The sequence below is a fragment of the Thamnophis elegans genome, chromosome Z (genome assembly GCF_009769535.1).
Source record: "Thamnophis elegans isolate rThaEle1 chromosome Z, rThaEle1.pri, whole genome shotgun sequence".
NCBI lineage: Eukaryota > Metazoa > Chordata > Lepidosauria > Squamata > Colubridae > Thamnophis > Thamnophis elegans.
Genome location: NC_045558.1, coordinates 29,005,569 through 29,025,521, shown reverse-complemented (window position 1 = coordinate 29,025,521; position 19,953 = coordinate 29,005,569). Strand labels below are relative to the sequence as shown.

Sequence of the window (19,953 nt, the reverse complement as noted above, 5' to 3'; positions counted from 1 at the left end):
CTTTTAGTAGGTTAATCAATGCCCTTTACTTCTTTGAATTCTGTGGCAGATTGAACATAAAGTTCACGATTTATTTGCCCAATGATTTTGAACTATATGCAGATTTGCTCATTCTGATGCTTCTGTGTTTTTGGCTAGATTTATAACCGATTTTTCATTCAGCAGCTCAAGATGGCTTTTATAGTCCTCCCATTTTTCCTCACACCACTGCCCTCTGTATTGGGTTGAGCTGAAAGAGAACTTGCCCCAAATCAGCATGAACATCCATCCTCTTAAAGCTGATTACTCTGAGCCAATCCAATCCCTTCACCACTGCATATTTGTTTCCTTATCTTTCTATTCTATCCAGTACCTTATTCTGGGGTTTATGTCTATTGACTGATGATTATGTTTATTGTAAGCAGTTAACCCAATACTTTTCATACTTCTAGCATGAATGTGAACAATGGCTGTGTTTTTATAAAGAGTGAATGGCTTACTTTGCATTTTGTTGTCTTTCACAATGTATTTGTGCCCCCCCCCCAAGAATAAAACTTTATCTAAAAAAAGGGCACACCTTCTCTTGCTGGCACCCATTTACCTGCCAGGCTAGGCCCCATGACTCCTCAGTTGGAGGCCTGGAGAAGGGAGGCGCCCGACTTGAGCGCCCGACCCTTCAGTGCGGAACTCACTTTGCGGGGGAGCCGAGCGCGCAGGCACGAGGCGGAGGCTGGCGCAGGCGGCTTCAGGCAGAAGTTCCCCTCCCACTCGCTCGCACATGCTGCCGAGCCGCCACCACCGCCGCCGCCAGCTGGAAGAGCCGCGCATTCTCGGCCGCTGACCTTCCACTTAGTCCGCAGGCTGCCCCCTGGCAAGTCACCTTCGCTTACGGCGGGCAAGGCATGCCCCTGACCTCCTGGGTGGCCCTTTCCGCCAGGACGCTTAGCGGGGAGGCTGACCATGAACCCTCAATGCGCCCGCTGTGGCAAAGTCGTCTACCCGACCGAGAAAGTCAACTGCCTGGATAAGGTGTGCGCGCGCGCCAGGTGGCCGGGCCAGCTGCTGCTTGGGGCGAGGGGCGGCCGGAAAAGGTGGAAGGGAACCCAGCGGGCATGCGGGAGGAGGGATGGGCGAGGGACTGCTTCGGGATGGCTTCGTTCCCTTCCCTCTACCTCCGGCATCGTCTCGGATTTTACGTGTGCAGAAGTAGAAGGACTCCAAACTGGGACATTTTGGAGGCCCTCGTTTCTTTTTGAGGGGGAGCATTCTTTGGGGGGGCGACGTTGAACTTAAGAGGAATGTTATTTGCAATTATGTGCGGAGGCTGGGAAGAGCCTTTCCTACCGGACACCTGTCACCTGTCTTAGGTAGCCGCTCCCGTCATTGCCATTTCATCCCCCCCCCCGCCTTCTCCCGATGTCAGCCGTGCAGTTTATGCGCGGGCAAAAGTGTTGGTTTCGAGCTCCCCAAAGAGAAGCGGAGGGTGGGGAGGGAAGAGTGGTTGAACCTAGTGGTTGCGCGGCGGTTCCGGGAAGGGCGGATGGAGGGAGAGAGAAGCCTGTGCGCCTTTCGGGCCAGGAGGCTCGCGAGGAGGTCCGGTGCTGAAGAGCACGGCGCGGGCTTGGCTTTTTTTCTCTGCTTTTGGGAACTGGGCTGCGGCGGGAGCGGGGATGAGCGGAAGCGCTGAAGACGGGAGAGCAAGCCGACGAGCAAGCCGCTTTGGCAGCCCCTGCGCCTCCTCCCCTACCCAGTATCGCAGTGGCGCTTGCTTCAGTAATGAACTTGTCACCCTGCGGCTGACGCATTGCTAGCCTGCCTGCGGGAGGAGGCGAAGTACTGTGCCGAGCTTGGTCTTCCCTGTCAGGCTCCAAAGAGTCTCCTTCAGGCCCCTCATCCCCCAAACCGGCTCGTCTGGATAGGCTTCAGAGAGAGTGAGGAGACAAGGCCTCCTCCCTTCTTCCACGCGAACGTCGTGGCTGCCCCCCACCCCCCCTCGACCTCCCTAAGTCCTAAAGGTGAGTCCCTCATCTGGGACTCGAACTGCTTCCTCGCCTCCAGCGCTGCAATGCAGAAGGGGCTTCTTCGGCGGCAGCTGTTACGTAACGCCGCCCGCCCCGCCGGCTTCTGTGGGTAAAGCTTCGCGAGGGGGCAAGGAGTACATCACCTCCCGAGCCTGCCCTTCTCGGCGAAATGATTTCTGCTTAGCCCGCTGGGGATCATAAATGTGCGATTGTCTGAAGGAAACCGCAAATAGTGAGGCTATGACAAAGATGCCTCCGCCCTCCCCAACGAGGAATAAACATATTTTTGGTCGGCATTAGGGTGGGTTTCTGTAAATACACACTTAAGTGGGTGGCGTTGAGTTTTCAGTTTGGGATGGGCCTTGAGAAAGTATGTATTTTAATCTCCTGTCCTTCTGTTACTCAAATAACAGGAACAATGCTTTCTGGAATAAGGGAGAAAAACAACCCTTAAAGTCAAACTACATATAATAATGATGTAGGATAGGCTATAAAAGAAGGATGTGATGTAGTAAGGGGCCTGATAATGTGATGTTTTAAATTTTTTTTAGTAAAATATCTGTCACACTAGGCTTGACTAATGTAGTAGCAAAATGCTCAGTCAGTAGACAATATTTAAGAAGGCAGATTAAAGACACAAGGAACTGATAGTTACTAGATTAAAGGCATAGTATTATTTTGGGAGGAGACTTTATATCTTTGGCCACTTTCAAGAAACTCTACAGGAAGTTTTAATAAGCAAAAGGAAATAGTGGTATTTGGGTCAATTTAATCCTGGCCTTCACAAAATATTTCCTTCTTTCTGTGAGTACATTGGAGCAAGAAACAGAAGGAGCCAGTGAAAAACAATGTGTCCGGAGTTAGAAGCAAAACTTCAGTCCATTATGACTTTGTTGACTTCGGTTCACAAATGCTCCAAATACTTGAAAATCTTTGAAGCATTATCACAAGCTACCGTATGTCAACAGCAACATGAATGAAAATGCTGCAGGAGAATGAGTGGCATTTGTAAATTGTAAAATCAGCAAAAGAAGTAAATTCTCTATTGCTGAGAAGTATCAGGGGAAGAATCCTAGGACCCAGTCAAGCAGGATGAGCAGGTGATCCATTGTGTAATAGGATGTTTTGCCACACTTTGAAATCACATACATTTAAAGGCCCTATTTTGTAAGACCATTAAATCTAGATTCCAAATTACTCAGTTATAGCCCTGAAAACTAATAGATCTTAAAAGGAGCACCTCCACTCATTGCATAAATACTATATTGGCAATGATACCACTTATAACCATGCAAATTTTCTTTCAGTACTGGCACAAGGGATGTTTCCATTGTGAGGTCTGCAAAATGGCTCTAAATATGAACAACTACAAAGGATATGAAAAGAAGCCTTACTGCAATGCGTAAGTGTTAAAATGTTAACTTAAAGAAATGTACTCATACATATTCATTAGCTCAGGTGGCAAAACCTATGTGATCTTGAAAAAAAGAGAAGCAAGGTAAAGCCTGATTACTTCTTGAATGGGGTGTAATCAGAATTCTCAGGGCTATAGGCTAGGTGGAAGAGTAAAAAAAAAATCCACAAAATGGGCAAAACAAACCACTTCCATATTGTTGTCAAGATCTACATGTATGTGTTAATGAAGTCACTGGCAGTCCAAGATTTTGCCTTACATGTGCTGACAGGATGGATATTGGATTTGACAGATATATATTCAAAAGGCAACTTCTCAAATTACTATTAGTTCAATCTCTATGAAGCTCTTTAGCGCGAAGTCTTTTAGTACAGGAAAGCCTGTTTTGATGACCTTCAAACTCAGAAGGATTGACAACAATTGGTACAAAAATTCGTACAAGATCATTCTCAAGAATTTTAATAGCTCCGTTAGAATGAAATTGTATAAAATTTCTTAATTAATGAAGAGTTTCCATGCATGGTTTTGGAGCCAACACTATCAAAAAGTTAGCAGATATGTTTTATTAAATATTTTAATACACACACACACAATATATATATTATATACTAATAAATAACAATATAGAAACAAATGGTTTTAATTTTGTTTTAATTTCTATATTTATAAATATTATTAAAATCATTTGTTTTCTATATAGTATACCCAGGATGATCATGTTTAAAGATGGATTTCTTTTTGGAAAACTAGTTTTCCTTTAAGGTAGGTAAAAAAGATAAAGGAGTCTTACTCTGCTAATCATTGCTGACTATGGAGGTACTGCTGCTCATCTTCATTTCAAGGCCATTGAGCCAGTGCTGTCTGAAGACATTTCTGTGGTCATATGTCCAGGATGATGTCATGGAGTGCTGTTACCTTCCCAGCAAAGTGGTAGCTATTTATCTACTTACATTTGCATGATTTTGAATTGCAGGAGCTAGGGCAAGGACAGGAACTCACCCCTTCACGTGACACTTGGGTCTCGAACCTGGGTTACTGGCTTTCCAGTCAACACACACACAGTCAACACAGACACAGACACAGACACACACACACACACAGATACACACACATATATGGTATATATTTGCATTTATATCCCCTTTTTTTCTGTGTGTTCAGATTTGTTTGAGGAATGTCAGAAGGGTGTCTCAGGGAAGAGGGAGTAGATTCAAATACTTAGCATCTTAAAGTAAGACAAGAACAGGGGTTCAAATTTACAATGAATAGTGAATAAATGTGAATTAAGGACAGTTTTTCTGACTGCGAGAGCTATTAAACAATGAAACAGTTTATCTCCTGAGGTTGTGGGTGCTCCAACATTGCTGGATTAAAAAAAAAGAAGATTGGACAACCATTTGTCCAGAATGGTATAAGGATTATGACTGTGATTTGCAATAATTTTAGGCACCGTATAAAATGTCCAATAATTTACTTTAAACTCCAAAATAATTAATCATTATTAGATCCAATGCAATATATCTGTATTCAATGCAAAATACGTATGCAATCATGTTAGGAGCAATTCTAATATACTGCCCACATAGATTAAAAATAAGCACTCTCCAGGAATAAGTTATGATTTTTCCAGTGAACATTTTATTTCCTTCAATATAACCTAAATGCTTTCAGTTTGATAATGGACTCCTTATTGGATATTTTAAAAATCCATTTCTGCATACTGGTAATGGAACACTTTCATTTAAATCTATTCCTTGTGGTTCCTCAAAGCCTTTTGGAACACATGGAATATTAAAATGTTTGACTTGGGATGTGTGCCCAATGCATCTAGTTTAGTATGCATAGTGTTTGTTTGCCTTTCAGAAAACAGAGTTCCCTTTTGATTCCTGAAAAGGGCAAGTTGCCTTTTGCTGCTTGCAATTTATTTACCTGCTTTTGTTTTTCATCTTGTTGGTCAAACAAAATTAGGCTGCTTTCCATAGTTGTTTTTTTTTAATCTTCCTTTTAATGTTAGCGGGATACTAGAACTCCTATTGAGGCAACAGGCAACTGATTGTCGGTAATGAACGTTGAATAACAGAATAACAGAGTTAGAAAGGACCCTGCTCATGCAGGAAAACCCTACACCATTTCAGACAAATGGTTGTCCAATCTTCTTAAAAACTCCCAGTGTTGGAGGACCCACAACTTCTGGAGGCAGTGAATGCCTTTCTACAACTGGCCTACTCTTTGGTAAAATAACATTAATAAAAAAAACAGTGCAAGAAATTTCATTTGCCTGCAAGCAAGAACTGGTGGGCCCATAAAATAGAAAAAGTGAAGAATGAAGAAACTACATTGCTTTTGGACTTTAGAATTCAAACAGACAGGTACCTGACACATAATACCCCAGACTTAATAATTGTCGATAAGAAAGACAAAAAAGTCTGGATAGCAGACATGGCAGAACCTGGAGGCAGCAGAATAGAAGAGAAAGAACTGGAGAAGATAACAAAATACAAAGACCAAGAAATAGAATAATTGTAGAAAAAGAAAACAAAGGTAGTACCAATAAACACTTAGACTGAATCCCAAAACACCTGGAATAGCAGTTGAATACCATCAGCATTAATAAAGTAACAATCAGCCAGTTGCAAAAGACAGTTTAACTTGGAATAGCTTACATTCTGCAATCATACCTCTAATACAGGAGTGTCAAACTCAAAATCCGCGGCCTGCATCTGTCTGCAAGGTGCTTAGATCTGGCCTGCAGGACCGCCATGGAAACAGTGAATGACCGGCCCATGGTGCCCCTGCCAGAAAATGGAGCTTGGGAGGGTAGTACGTGGCCTTCCCAAGCTCCATTTTCGCTGGCAGAGGGTTGCAAGAAAGCTGTAGCCAGAAACAGGGAGCCTGTTTTCACTGGCAGAGTTCTCCTGCCACCACAAGTGCCCTGACACAAGTGATGTTGAGCTGGCCATGCTCACCCCAACCCGTGAGGTCAAACAAAACCCTGATGCAGCCCTCGATGAAAGATGAGTTTGACACCCCTGCTCTAATACACATTTGGCTATCCCAGGCCATAGGAAAGAACTGGATAAGTGGATAAAAATGCCAAATCCATTCTAAACATTCTAAATCTGGCTCAAAAATAGTAACTATGGGAGGGACGTTAGAGTCCTAGTGGATGATCATTTAAACATGAGCCAGCAATGTGCAGCTGAATCCAAAAAACCTAATGCAATCCTTGGTTGTATAAATGAGGCGTAGTATCAAAATCATGTGATGCAGTAAGACCAGAGCTGGAATACTACATCTAGTTTTGGTCACATTACGAAAAAAGATGTTGAAACTTTGGAAAAAAAATGAAAAGAAGAGATACTAAGATGATTAAGGGCCAGGAGACAAAAAACATATGAAGAACAGTTGCAGGAGTTGAGTATTCCAGTCTAGTGAGAAGAAAGGCTAGGAGTGACAGGACTAAGAGTGAGTATTCTGGTATTTGAGAGGCTGCCAGAAAGAAGAGGGGATCAATTTATTTTTCAAAGCACCAGAAAGCAGGACAAGAAACAATGGATGAAAACTAATTAAGGAGAGAAGCAACCTGGAACTAACGAGAAACTTCCTAACTGTGAGGACAATTAACCCGTGGAGCAGAAGTTGCCTTCAGAAGTTGTAGGTGCTTCATCACTGGTGGTTTTTAAGAAAAGACTGGACAGCCACTTGCCTTAAATGATATAGGGTCTCTTGCTTGAACAGGGGGTTGGACTAGAAGATCTCCAAGGTCTCCTTCAGCTCTATTCTGATTAAAGATTAAAGAAGAGATCTGGCTGTATGACAAATCAATCTAGCTGTGATTGATAACATCACCATCAGTTATAAAATGCAGCTTTACTTGGAACAGCTTAGATTCTGCAATGGTATCTTTAATACCATCAAATGTAACATCTGCCTTGGGACAAACATCAACATCTCAGGTTCTTGGGAAAGACTCAGTAGGTAGATAAAAATGCCAAATGCAATCTGAACATTTGGTGATGAACCAAAATAACAACAGATGCATCTTTAGGCATTAAAATATTACCTACTATCTGAAATTTGTTTTACAATTTTTTTACCAAACCAAAGGCTAAATGGTTAATTTTCAAGTAGTAGCTTGAATTTCTTACTGTTTATTGGGCTTGGTTTAATATTCCTTATACTTCTAAATTTTAATACTCTAATTATTGCAGAGAGCAAGTGTCTCCTTGCTTGAAGAGTGATTTTAATACATGTGTTACTTACATATTTAATACTGAATGCTTTACTTATTCATGTGGCTGATATGAGCCTCTTATAAAATTGCTGTTTCAAATGTGAGCATTTTCAGAAATGTGTATATAGAATCTGAATCACACAGGGGATGTTTGCTCCTGGGCTCCTGTGAGCAGATGAGACTGTAGAACTTGCATTATTATTCACTGGTTCTTATATTAAGGGTGTCCTTAAGGCGTGTGTGTGTGTGTGTGTGTGTGTGTGTGTGTGTGTTTGATATTAACTACGTTAGAAAAAGATGAATGGTATTTCGGATGCTTAAATATCACCACCTTGAACAGCATGATCATCAAATAGGAAACTGACAAATTGAGTCAATATCTCTTGTGAACATGATCCTCATTAAAAACCAATCCTTACCCTGCATTGATGTGTGATTCAGGAAGAGGAACACTATGAAAAATAATCTTTTCACCATTTCATTCCATTCCATGGAGTGCAGGAAACAGCCACCCTTGGTGAACTTTAGATTCTGCTAACTTTGTCAGATTTGTAAATACACTTTCATAGGTTTAATTTCATTTTTAGCACTTACCCTAGGCCCTTTGTTTCTCAACCTTGGCAACTTGAAGATGTCCGGACTTCAACTCCCAGAATTCCCCAGCCAGCATTCGCTGTCCGGACATCTTCAAGTTGCCAAGGTTGAGAAACACTGCTAGGCTATTGCAAATTATTCAATAATGGGTGTTATATCAACGCATGAAATTGAGCATAAAAACAACAAATTTCTGCAATGATGCTTATGTAAAGATGCAGTTAAAAAGTAAACATTTTAATATTTTATGTGCTTAATCTACATGACAAAAATAAGAGTAGTTTAGTTGATTATTGTTTATCATTTTTTACTTGAGGACAATTAATTGTCCAAGAGCTTAAATGTTTCTGTTTGGTAAAAAACACCCCTAAAAAACCTACAGTATAAATCTGTAAAACCGATTTATGAATGTATGAATATGAGTTTAGAGCAGATTTGTTGATACCAGTGGAATAAAAATCTTGTAGATTTATAGCAAGCTGATTCAATAGCACATCACGTTAACTTTTAAACTAACATATTAATCAAATATACCAGATAACACAGGCTTAGAGAAACAACTTACTGATTAAGGTTGAATGAGTTAAATCAGTCACAATGTAACATGAACTTGGCATAACTTATAAAATGAATTGTTAGCTTGCCAAACCCATTAAACAGATGTTATCCAGCAATCTATGTTTGCTACACTTAGCCAAAACTATTTTATTTCCCCCTTTGAGCTCAATTTCTGTTATATTTTCACACCTTTATTATCCTTTATGCTTTTTAATACTTTTAAATCAATTTTTAATACATGGTTCAGATCTGATTTCTAGGTGGAAAACTCTTTTGGGATTTTTTTGGGGGGGAATTTCTGCTGTGTGCTGGTCACTTGGAGTTCTGCAACCGGATATGGTGAACTTAACTCCAGATTATTCTCCCATTTAATATAATAGGATAAAATGCTGCAAAAAGATGCAAAAATAAAAACAGACCAATATCTAGATATGGCTTTAGGATTAAATGGAGCTTAAAGTTGGGCAGATAAGGTTATACACAAAAACCCTAACTTAATTATGAAACTTTAAGCAGCAGAAGTAAATTGATTTAATGAAGCATGGGAATAAGGAATTTTTAGGCACGTTAATTAGGAATGCAGCAAGATGGTAGCAATTATGAAGCCACATAAAAATCCAACTGGTGTGGTGTGGGAGAGATTTTTGTCATGATGTTCCGTAGCAGTGAAGTAAAATAAGAAATGTGTTCATTTAAAAAAGCTCCACGAATGGTTTCTCACTGCTTAGGGGATTCCTGGGAGTTGAGGTCCTTACAACTTAAAGTTGCCAAGGCTGAGAAACATTGAACTAAATAACACTACAACAAAAAGACATTCCTCCTATAAGTTTGAGATGAGATGCAACTTATTTGTGTGGGTTGGCCTATGTGAGGCCAGAGATACACTTCTGTGCAGATTTTGCATGGCACATGAAGGCTGCACCAGTTGCAATTACTGTAAAGAAAAAAGAGGAGATACAATATTAAAACATAGATTCACTATTTCATATATGTATACTTGATTGCCAAGACTGATGGTCTTTAATTATGACTCTACATACTATTGTATAATTTTTGATATGTAAATATATTAAATAAATTTGAATATTAACAAAATGTTTTTGTGGGGTGCTAATAGAATTTGGTGCAGCCAAATTCTTATATGTTGATAGCAACCCAGAAAGCAAAAGATTCTAGAATTTTCAAGGATCAGACTAAATGTAATAAATTCTGCATCAAAAACAAACTTGTGTGTTCATAGAGGACTGAATTTGATGGTAATGGGTGTCTTTGCTTGTACTTCAGCCAACAGGAATCTCTAATCCTCTCCAGGTTGGTTTTATACTTCTTCACCAACTTCGATTTCTATTCTGATATGGGTAAAATTGTTAGTTGGATATGTATGAGTGTGTGTGTATGTGTGTGTGTTGTGTGTGTATTGTGCATAGGGAAGAATCAGAAAATTAGAATTCTGGAGTGTTGTTAAGATGAGGCCATGTATAGACATATTACCATTAGGAGCTGTGGTGGTGATAGGTTAGGATGCAGTACTGCAGGCTACTTCTGCTGACTGCCAGCTGACTGCAATTTAGTAGTTCAAATCTCAGCAGGCTCAATGTTGACTCAGCCTTTCATTCTTCCGAGGTGGGTAAAATGAGAACCCAGATTGTTGGGGGCATATGCTGACTCTGTAAACTATTTAGAGAGGGCTGTAAAGCACTGTAAAGTGGTATATAAGTCTAAGTGCTATTGTTATTGCTATTTGGACAGAAGGAAAAGAATCACTAAGTGTCATAACTGCATTCCTATTTAGGCCTTTTTGTCATATGTAAACTAATATGGTAGTATATTTTTAGATTTTGATTTCATACCTGAAAGAGGAATTAGTTAATGGATTGATCATAATCCAAGTTTCAATTCGTTCATTAATGGATAGGCTTTCTGGACTTTTCAAAGAGTGATTGAAAGCACATTTGTAATGTGAGTATTAGAAGTCTGCCTTCCATTTATTTGAATGATATTACCTTAAAATCCCCTGACTTATGAGCATGAACCCAAAATTTCTGTTGCTAAGCAAGACATAATTGAGCTGTCTCCCATTTTTGGCCACAGATGTTAAGTAAATCACTGCAGCTATTAAGTTAGTAACATAGTTGTTAAGTGAATCTGGCTTTCCAATTAATTGCTTGTCAGGCCACAAAAGAGGATCACGGTGACACTGGGACACTGCAATCATCATAAATCTGAGTCAGTTGCCAAGCAACCAAATTTTGATCATGTGACCAGGGGGATGCTGCAATGCAGTGACGTGCGGTGAGGTTTATGGCTGGTGAGGCAAGCGGGCAAAATCCGCCCCATGTCAGACACAGCGGCAGGGCGTTCAAACGGACCTTCACTTTCCAACTGCTTCTCACTGCCACCGCGCTCCGCCACCTCGCCCTTGCCTCCTCTGACGAACAATCCCACTGCTGCGTCTCCGCTTTCTTCAGCTTGGACGGAGGGGACACCCAAGCTGCTAGTGGGGGCCACCTGAGTGGCCATGATCTCACCTCCCCAGCTAGCCAGCCCACCCCCACCCGACCTACTCCCTGCCTGCCTGGCTGGCTGGCACAAGATCTCACCGCTCTTCTCCCCCTCCTCCCCTCCCCGCTCAAGCGGCGGTGGGCTCCGCGGGACAACGGGGTTTCATTCCTCCCCTAGCACGGCGAGCTCCAGTGGGCTGGATGCGGGTGTGAGGGCCTGGCCCGTGGGACTCCTCGCTCAGCTGCAGCTGGCGAAGAAAGGAGAGAGAGAGGAGGAGAGGAGGAAAGGGGGAGGAGAGCAGGTTGGAGCTCCTAGTGAGGGGAGAGGAGAAAGGGAAGGGGGCACAGTGGGCAAAAGAAAGAAAGCACCAGCCCACCAGCAGAGGCAGGTAAAAGACCCACCTCTGCTGGCGGCTGCCCCTCTCTTCTCAAACAAGGCTGCCCCTCCCTTCTCAAACAAGCTGCCCTCGCTGCCTCTCCCCCTTCCCTCTCTTCTCAAACAACTCTCTCTCAAATTGAGAGTTTGTTTGAGTGAAGTGAAGAAACAAACACACGCACCACACACACAAATTACTTACAATAAAAAATTACTTACAAATTACATTAATTTTGAACTCCTCCCCCTCCCTCCGACCACATACCTTTTCCAGCTGTTTCACAATTACAGAGGATTTCAATTCTGCTCTTGCCTGCCATGATGAAAATGTAAAAATGTAAAGGAAAAAGGCAAGAACTGCTGAGGTCAAGCTGGATTAGCTGCTGCCAGAGTCTCCAATGGATGACTCTGCTTAACTGTTTAAAAATGCCTCTAAAAAACGTGCCCTCTACAGGAGGAGGCGAGAGAACCAAGTGCCTCATCTACATAAGGAATTTTTCAGCTTTTAACCCTTGCTTAACTCTGCTCAAGTGATCATAAAGATAGACTAAATGAGGCACGTGGTTCTCCCGCTTCCTCCTGTAGAGGACACTTTTTTAAAAGGCTTTTTTAAACAATTAAGCACTAAGCAGAGTCATCCACTGTGATTCTGGTAGCAACTACCTCAGCCTTTTCCCTTTTACATCTTTTTTCTTTTCATGATGACAGTGGTGAGGCCCTGCCTCCCTGCCTCCGCTGACTGCATGTCCCTGCTGCAATGGTCATAAGTGTGAAAAATGATCATCAGTCTGTCAGGGTTCCAAGGATCACAGTTAGTGACACAGTCATTTTTTCATTGTTAGGTAACTTTGAACAGTCACTAAACTAATAGTTGTCAGTCAAGGACTACCTGTATCTGTTTTCAGTAAATATAATCTTAGTGCTATTTGTATTACCTTATTGCTTATTGCTTATTCTTATCAAAATCTATATAAATGCATTGTTGACTGGATTTCTTTTTGGGGTAAATGCTCTGGATTTGAGGAATAAAAACATTTAAAGATTTATGCTAGATTAAGATAATATAAAGGTTCCCCTTGCAGATATCTGCTAGTCGTTCCTGACTCTAGGGGGCGGTGCTCATCTCTGTTTCAAAGCTGAGAACCAGCGCTGTCTGAAGACGTCTCCGTGGTCCTGTGGCAGGCATGACTAAATGCCGCAGGCACACAGAATGCTGTTATCTTCCCACCAAAAGGTGGTCCCTATTTTCTACTTGCATTTTATGTGCTTTCGAACTGCTAGGCTGGCAGAAGCTGGGACAAATATGGGATCTCACTCCATTAGAGATTCGAACCACCAAACTGCCAACCTTTCTGATTAACAAGCTCAGAGTCTCAATTAGGCAAGATCTGAAAATATGATTCCTAAGTAAAAGTTTTCTTGAGAACATTTGACACTCTGAGTGAAGAATTTGACACTCTGAGTAAAAGATAAAAATGTACATTCTGTAATTTCTACAGTCTGCTCATACATATTTGGAAAAAGTCTTTGCTTGAATGGCATTAACTTTTTAAAAAGTTCATAGCTGCATGAGCACAAGTAGTCTTGTAAATGAGAATTGGTTGCTGAGTGCTTGAAATGCAATCATGTGATAGTGTGATTGTTGGATCCCTGGTGGGAGGGGGGGAGGTTCACCATAAGTTGGTTATTGAGTGACTGATCATAAGTCAAGGACTAATTGTATCTACACAAAATAGAGTCTCAAACTGATTTTTGGCTGGTAAAGATTAGGGATCATCTTAGATTTTCAAAGTTATAGTTTTCTGGGCACCTGATAATTTTCTGAATCTTTTCTGTGTCATCAAGGCACTAAACAAAATAAAACAGCACATTAAACTTTTTTGGTAACAGGCAGTTTTACAAAATTACAGACATCTGATTCTTTAGGCTTTCAGTTGTTTTTCATTTAATGTAGCAAAAAGTAGAATGGTCTATTCACTACATATGCAAACTGTGCTATTTTCTGTACATGCAAATAAAGTCTTCTTTGAGTTATGTCTTTGTAAATAAAGTGTCCTTTGAGCTTGACCTTTGCTGACTTCATGGACACATTAGTTTAGTTTCTGGACAACAGTATGAAAGTCATTTGCCATTGGTTTCTTCCAGAATGTTTTTCAGCTTCCTGTCTTGTTTACAACTTGTCTGTTTTCTTACCTGATCTCTCATCTAATTGCTAACCAAACCTTTCTTCCATATATACAACCAGGTGCTGTCAACTGCTAAGTCATTTATAATGTGACAGTATAACAGCACTACATTGCAATGGAGCAATTGCTTGTGAAAGTGAGTCCCATTCCCAGTTTCACATGATTACTGGTAGTTTCCAGTTAATGGCTCTCATTGGGACCTGCAATTCTATTGCTAAGCAATGTCATGTGAAATGGCACTGCTTTGTCATCCCCCACTGTCATTAGGTGAGGGCCCACTTGGATCCAATGTCAGTTCCGGCCAGCCCAGAGGCCTGGAGCTGCCATTCAGGGGAGAAAACTGGGCCAGCTGCCAAGACTCACCAGGCTTCCCTCCTATACAAGGCTGAGTAATCTACAAAGCTATTGATAACTGACTGACAACAATACATGATTAATTGTTGGGTGGTTTTCGTCCTGGGTTACGAGGGGACAGGTGTGCGCACATGTGGGGTGCAGGTTATTCTAATCACTAAGTAACTATAAAAGGTGGTGGGAAGCACCGGATGGCAGCTCTGACAATTTATTCATTGCCTTAGTGCTTTGTTGGTCAGTTCATGCCGGAGGAAGAATACAAACTACATTTACAAACCGTTTCTGTGTTTGGCTGTTTTCATTAACCCTTCAGAACCTGACAGTTTGTCAGAGCTCACACCAGAGCTTACACCAGAGCTCACACCATGGCTGAAGGTACAGATCTTGGGTTGGAGGCTGTGGCTTGGAGGAGTCTGTCGTGCCTACTGATACAATTGTGCTGGAGGCTGTGTCAGGGCCAGCAGGAGATGCACATTGGATGTAAGGTGTAAGGACCACTTGGTGGCATGGAAGTCTATAGCAGAACCTCTAGAGGCCGGTGTGGGCCAAGCCCATGCAGGGGATTGGTGTCTGGGCTTGCCAATGACTCAGGATCACAGAGGCTTACCATCCATGCTTCCCCACTCACCTCTTTTGGAACCTATTTTGCCCAATGGCATGAAAGGTGCAGCTCAGATGATGATTGGAATTACACCACCATGGTGGACAGCTCAACTCTACAGATGCTACAGGAAAGGTTTGGGCAGTGGGCTTCCGAGATAGTGGACGTGGTAGTGGTTGGAGAGGGTCCCTGGAAATGGATCCCAACAGGCAAGGGGACTCATTGACATAACCAATACAGAACGGTATGATGTCCAAGGGGCCGCAAGATTAGGATCAGCAGTCTGGGCTAGGTTTACCCCAAACTGCCTGGGACACCTGCAGGAGATGAGCGGTACGAGAGAGCTATGCACCTTACATTCTTCTTATCCAGAGGGGTCTCCAGTTGGTTATGAGCCTGGAGTGATGGGATCTTGGGACCCACTGGCAATACAGGCTACATTTGACGGTAGCCCAGGACAATTGGCCCTCTTCTTAGGCCAGGTGTTGAATCACATGGATCGTTATGGCCACATGTATATGTCACAGTGGGACATAGTGATGGCCATGATGGACAGAGAGGCTACTGACTGGGTGGCTGATCTGTATTGGGATCATGCTGTGGAACTCATGGACATTGGTCTATTCCTGATGGCACTGCGGGAGGTTTGAAGATACCACCAGGATCCAGCGGGAGGAAGCAAATTGCAGGCTACAAGACAACAATGGAAGCCAGTAGCTGAATACATCAGAGTTCCGGCATCTGGCCAGAAAAGTGAGGATGTGGCCAGAGAGGTTAGTGGTGCATTATTTTAAGGCCGGTTTTGACCGAACACTATGCCGGACCTGCGTCTACAGAGGGTTGCTACCTAGATTGACTGCATGGTTCCAGGCCGCCATGAAATTAGCTATGGAGTTCCATGAGGATAAGCTAGGAAGGGAGGGATAGGTGAGGACAAAGACTGCAACAGAGATGTTGTATCAAAGGAAACTCTTCCCCGAAAACGCCACAACCCACAGCAATCTGCCATGAGACCTGTCCTACAGTGTCCGTGAGCACACCAAGGAAAAAAAAGGGGATGGCCAGAAAGAGCATGAGGGTGGCCAGGAGAAGTCACACAGAATGCCAACCAGTTCCTATACCAGTTGACTCCAGCCCAACGGGTGATATGCTCAATACCGGTGGCAGTGACTGAGGGGAGGGTTCCAACCCGATCATAACTAAGCCTATTAAACCATTTGTGATACAGGTAGTGGTGGAAGCGGCCAGGCAACAACAATGTACAGTCCTGATCAATTCAGGGTGCACTCACCACAGTCACTGATAGGGGGTTGACCTAATGAAGTTGGCTAGGTCGATCCTTTTAAACAGATGGACGGATTGTTGTTGGGAGGCCAACACATATAACTGATCAGGTGGTATTGCAGATAGGGCCCCATTGGGAGGTCTTGCATTTTGTAGTGGTTCCATACATTACAAAGGAGATTGTACTAGGCCTGGCGTGGTTGGATAAATGGGGATCCACGATATGGGGGGTGGTAGTAGTAGGCATCTCGGAATAGGCCTTGGTCTCTCCCTCTCCTCATGAGGCCCAAACCATGGCCCAGGGTCCAGTGGGATTCCAAGCTACAGTGCATCAGTACATACAGCTGGGGAGGAGCAGCGATTCCCTCAGGTATATGCAGACTTAAAAGATGTATGAAGTGAAAAGGAATGTGATACTTTGTCCCCTCACCACCCCACAGATTGTGCAGTGGAACTACTCTCTGGGGCTAAACTGCCAAAGCCCTGAATGTATTCTATGACCCCACAAGAGCTAGTAGAAATGAGGGTGTACATAGAAAAGAATTTAAAAAGGGGTTTTATTCAGCCAGCTAGATCAAGGGTGGCTGCCCCCATTCTTTTCTGGGAGAAAAAGGATGGTGGCTTACACCTCTGTGTTGACTTTTGGGGCTGAATGCCATCTGTGTGGAACATCTGTACCCTCTCCCTTTAATGAAGGGTATGCTGGCTAGGTTAGCAGAGGGATGCATATTCATGAAAGTAGATCTCAGGGAGGTGTACTATAGGGTATGAGTTCGGTCTGGTGACAAATGGAAGACAGCCTTTAGTTGTCCTCTAGGCAGTTACCAGTTCCGGGTTATGCCCTTTGGACTGCAAGGAGCCCCAGAGGTGTTCATGCAGCTTAATTAATGAAGTGCTGCACAAGCTTCTATATCATGGGGTACTTGTATATTTAGACATATTCTTATATATACCAAAACCACAGAGGAACATGTAATTCTTGTACATCAAGTGCTTAAAAAGCTGCTGGACGCACATTTATACATCAAATTGTTTAAATGTGAATTCCACAGGATGCAGATGGATTACCTTGGGTTCCATATTTCACCTAAAGGAGTGGAAATGGACCCTGCAAAAGTAAAGGCATGTTGGACTGACAGACTCCCAAAACCCGTAAGCAGTTGCAGAGTTTTTTTAGGGTTTGCCAATTTCTATTGCCAGTTCATCCTGTCCTTTGCCCAAGTGGCCCTTCTACTAAATGATCTCTTACGCACAAAACATCTCACGACAAACCCTCGACTGGGAAGCCCAGTTGTGTGGACAACAGTGTGTTTGAGCATCTGAAGTCCTTGTTTGCACAAGAGCCTGTACTGAAACACCCAGAGTCCACTACGCAGTTCAGGGAGACGCCAGTGATGTGGCGGTGGCCACAGTCCTCTTACAAAAGAACAATGGAGGAGTCCTACAGCTGTGTCCCTACACCTCGAGGAAGTTGACAGGGACCAAATGCAACTGGCCCATTTGGGAAGAGGAGGTGTTTGCGATCGGTGGGCCCTGTTGATGTGACAGCATTTACTAGAAGGGGAAGGGATACCCTTCAAGGTCTGGATGGACCATAAGAATTTGGAGGCCCTCCAGACCCTGCGAAATTATCAGTAAAACAAGTTAGATGGGCCTTGTTTTCAGTGATTCAACTTCCAATTAAAATATATTTATATTTATATTTATATTATTATATTAATTTATATTTATATTATATTATTTATATTTATATTTATTTATATTTATATTTATATTTATATTTATATTTATATTTATATTTATATTTATATTTTATTTATATTTATATTTATATTTATATTATTTATATTTATATTTATATTTATATTTATTTATATTTATATTTATATTTATTATATTTATATTTATATTTATATTATATTTATATTTATATTATATTATATTTAATTTATATTATATTTATATTTATATTATATTTATATTTATATTATATTATTTATATTTATTTATATATTATATTTATATTTATATTTATATTTATATTATTTATATTATATTTATATTTATTTATTTATATTTATTTTTATTTATATTTATATTTATATTTATATTATTTATATTTATATTTATATTATATTATTTATATTTATATTATTTATATTTATATTTATTATTTTTTATTTTTATTTTATTTTTTTATTTTTATTTATTATTATTTATTTATTTATTATTTATTTATTTATTTAGTAAATTTATTATTTATTTATTTATTTATTTATTTATTTATTTATTTAGTAAATTTATTAGTAAATTTATAGGCTGCCCAATCCCAAAGGACTCTGGGCGGCTTACAAAGCGAAAAGAAGAGAAATTAATAAAAAATAAGGAAAACAATTTAAAAACATCACACATGCACCCAATCTGATTGGGGCTGGACCCCCAGCAATGAGGTCAACAGCCCCAGGCCTGCCGGGAAACAGCCAGGTTTTAATAGCTTTTCGGAAGGCCATGAGAGTGGGCAAGGCCTGGATTCTCTGAGGGTAGCTCATTCCAAAGGGTCGTAGCAACCACAGAGAAGGCCCTCCTCTGGGGGCCGCCAGCCGACATTGTCTAGCTGACGGCATCTGAAGGAGGCCCACTCTGTGGGATCTCACTCGGCCGTTGGGAGGTATGTGGCAATAGGCGGTTCTCGCAGGTACCCTGGTCGTAAGCCATGTAGGGCTTTAAAGGTGATAACCAGCACCTTGAATTGCATCCGGAGACCAATAGGAAGCCAGTGCAGCTCGCGGAGGATAGGTGTAACGTGGGTGTACCTTGGTACACCCAATATCGCTTGCGCGGCTGCGTTCTGGACTAGTTGCAGTCTCCGAACGCTTTTCAGGGGCAGCCCCCATGTAGAGCGCATTACAGTAGTCAAGCCTTGAGGTGACAAGGGCGTGAGTGACCGTTTGAAGTGGCTCCTGATCCAAGAGGGCCACAACTGATGCACAGGTGAACCTGGGCAAAGGGCCCCCTGGTCACAGCCGACAGATGGTGTTCCAATGTCAGCTGTGGATCCAGGAGGACCCCAAGTTGCGGGCCCTCTCTGAGGGGTGTAAATTCTCACCCCTCAGGATCAAGGATGGACTATTTGGACTGTCCTTCAGGGGCAGCATCCACAGCCACTTAGTCTTGTCAGGATTGAATGCAAGTTTGTTCACTTCCATCCAGATCCTGACAGCGGGCAAGAATTTCTTAGCCGATGCCCTGTCCCGCAAACCGCAGTATCATAATAAAAGGGAGGATTTAGTGTGGGCTATCATCCCAACCTCACAGCCTAGGGTGTTAGCCACTCAACAGGCCGCATCAGCACCAAACCTGTATGCCATGGGGAAGGACCTCTCCAGAGCAATCAAAGCAGCACTCCCAATGGACCAGCGGTATCAGGAAAATCAAACTTTATTAACACAGCGAGAGAGCTTTGCCTGGAAGGGGTCAAAGTTATATGTACCAAGTATGGTATGGGTGGCCATGCTGCACAACGTTCACTCAGCTGGACATTTTGGGTTCCTCAAGACTGCATTTAATAAATCGCCAGTTCTGGTGGCCCCCACATGAAAAGGGACATAGAGGGATATGTAAGGAGTTGTGTTGTTTGCACTACCATGAAGGCCCAGCCTGGCTGGCCTCCTGAACTGTTACAGCAGGTGGCAGATCCAATTCAGCCATGGGAACAGATAGCAATGGACTTCATCGTGGATTTACCGAACAGCCAAAGGAACAATGTCATTTGGACGATAATAGACCTATTCTCCAAGCAGGCTCATTTTGTAGCATGTACAGCCTTCCATCTGCTAGGAAGCTGGCCAACT

The 19,953-nt window shown here is 42.1% G+C and overlaps 1 protein-coding gene across 1 annotated transcript in view; it reads left to right on the top strand.

Annotated features, from left to right (window-relative positions):
• Positions 1-770: 770 nt before the first annotated feature.
• Positions 771-19,953, top strand: part of NEBL (nebulette) — a 165,245-nt gene continuing 146,062 nt past the window's right edge. Inside the window, exons 1-2 of the mRNA XM_032237740.1 lie at positions 771-1,008; positions 3,308-3,402. Coding sequence (XP_032093631.1) covers positions 940-1,008; positions 3,308-3,402 — 164 coding nt within the window. The 5' untranslated portion in view covers positions 771-939. The remainder of the gene's footprint in view (positions 1,009-3,307; positions 3,403-19,953) is intronic.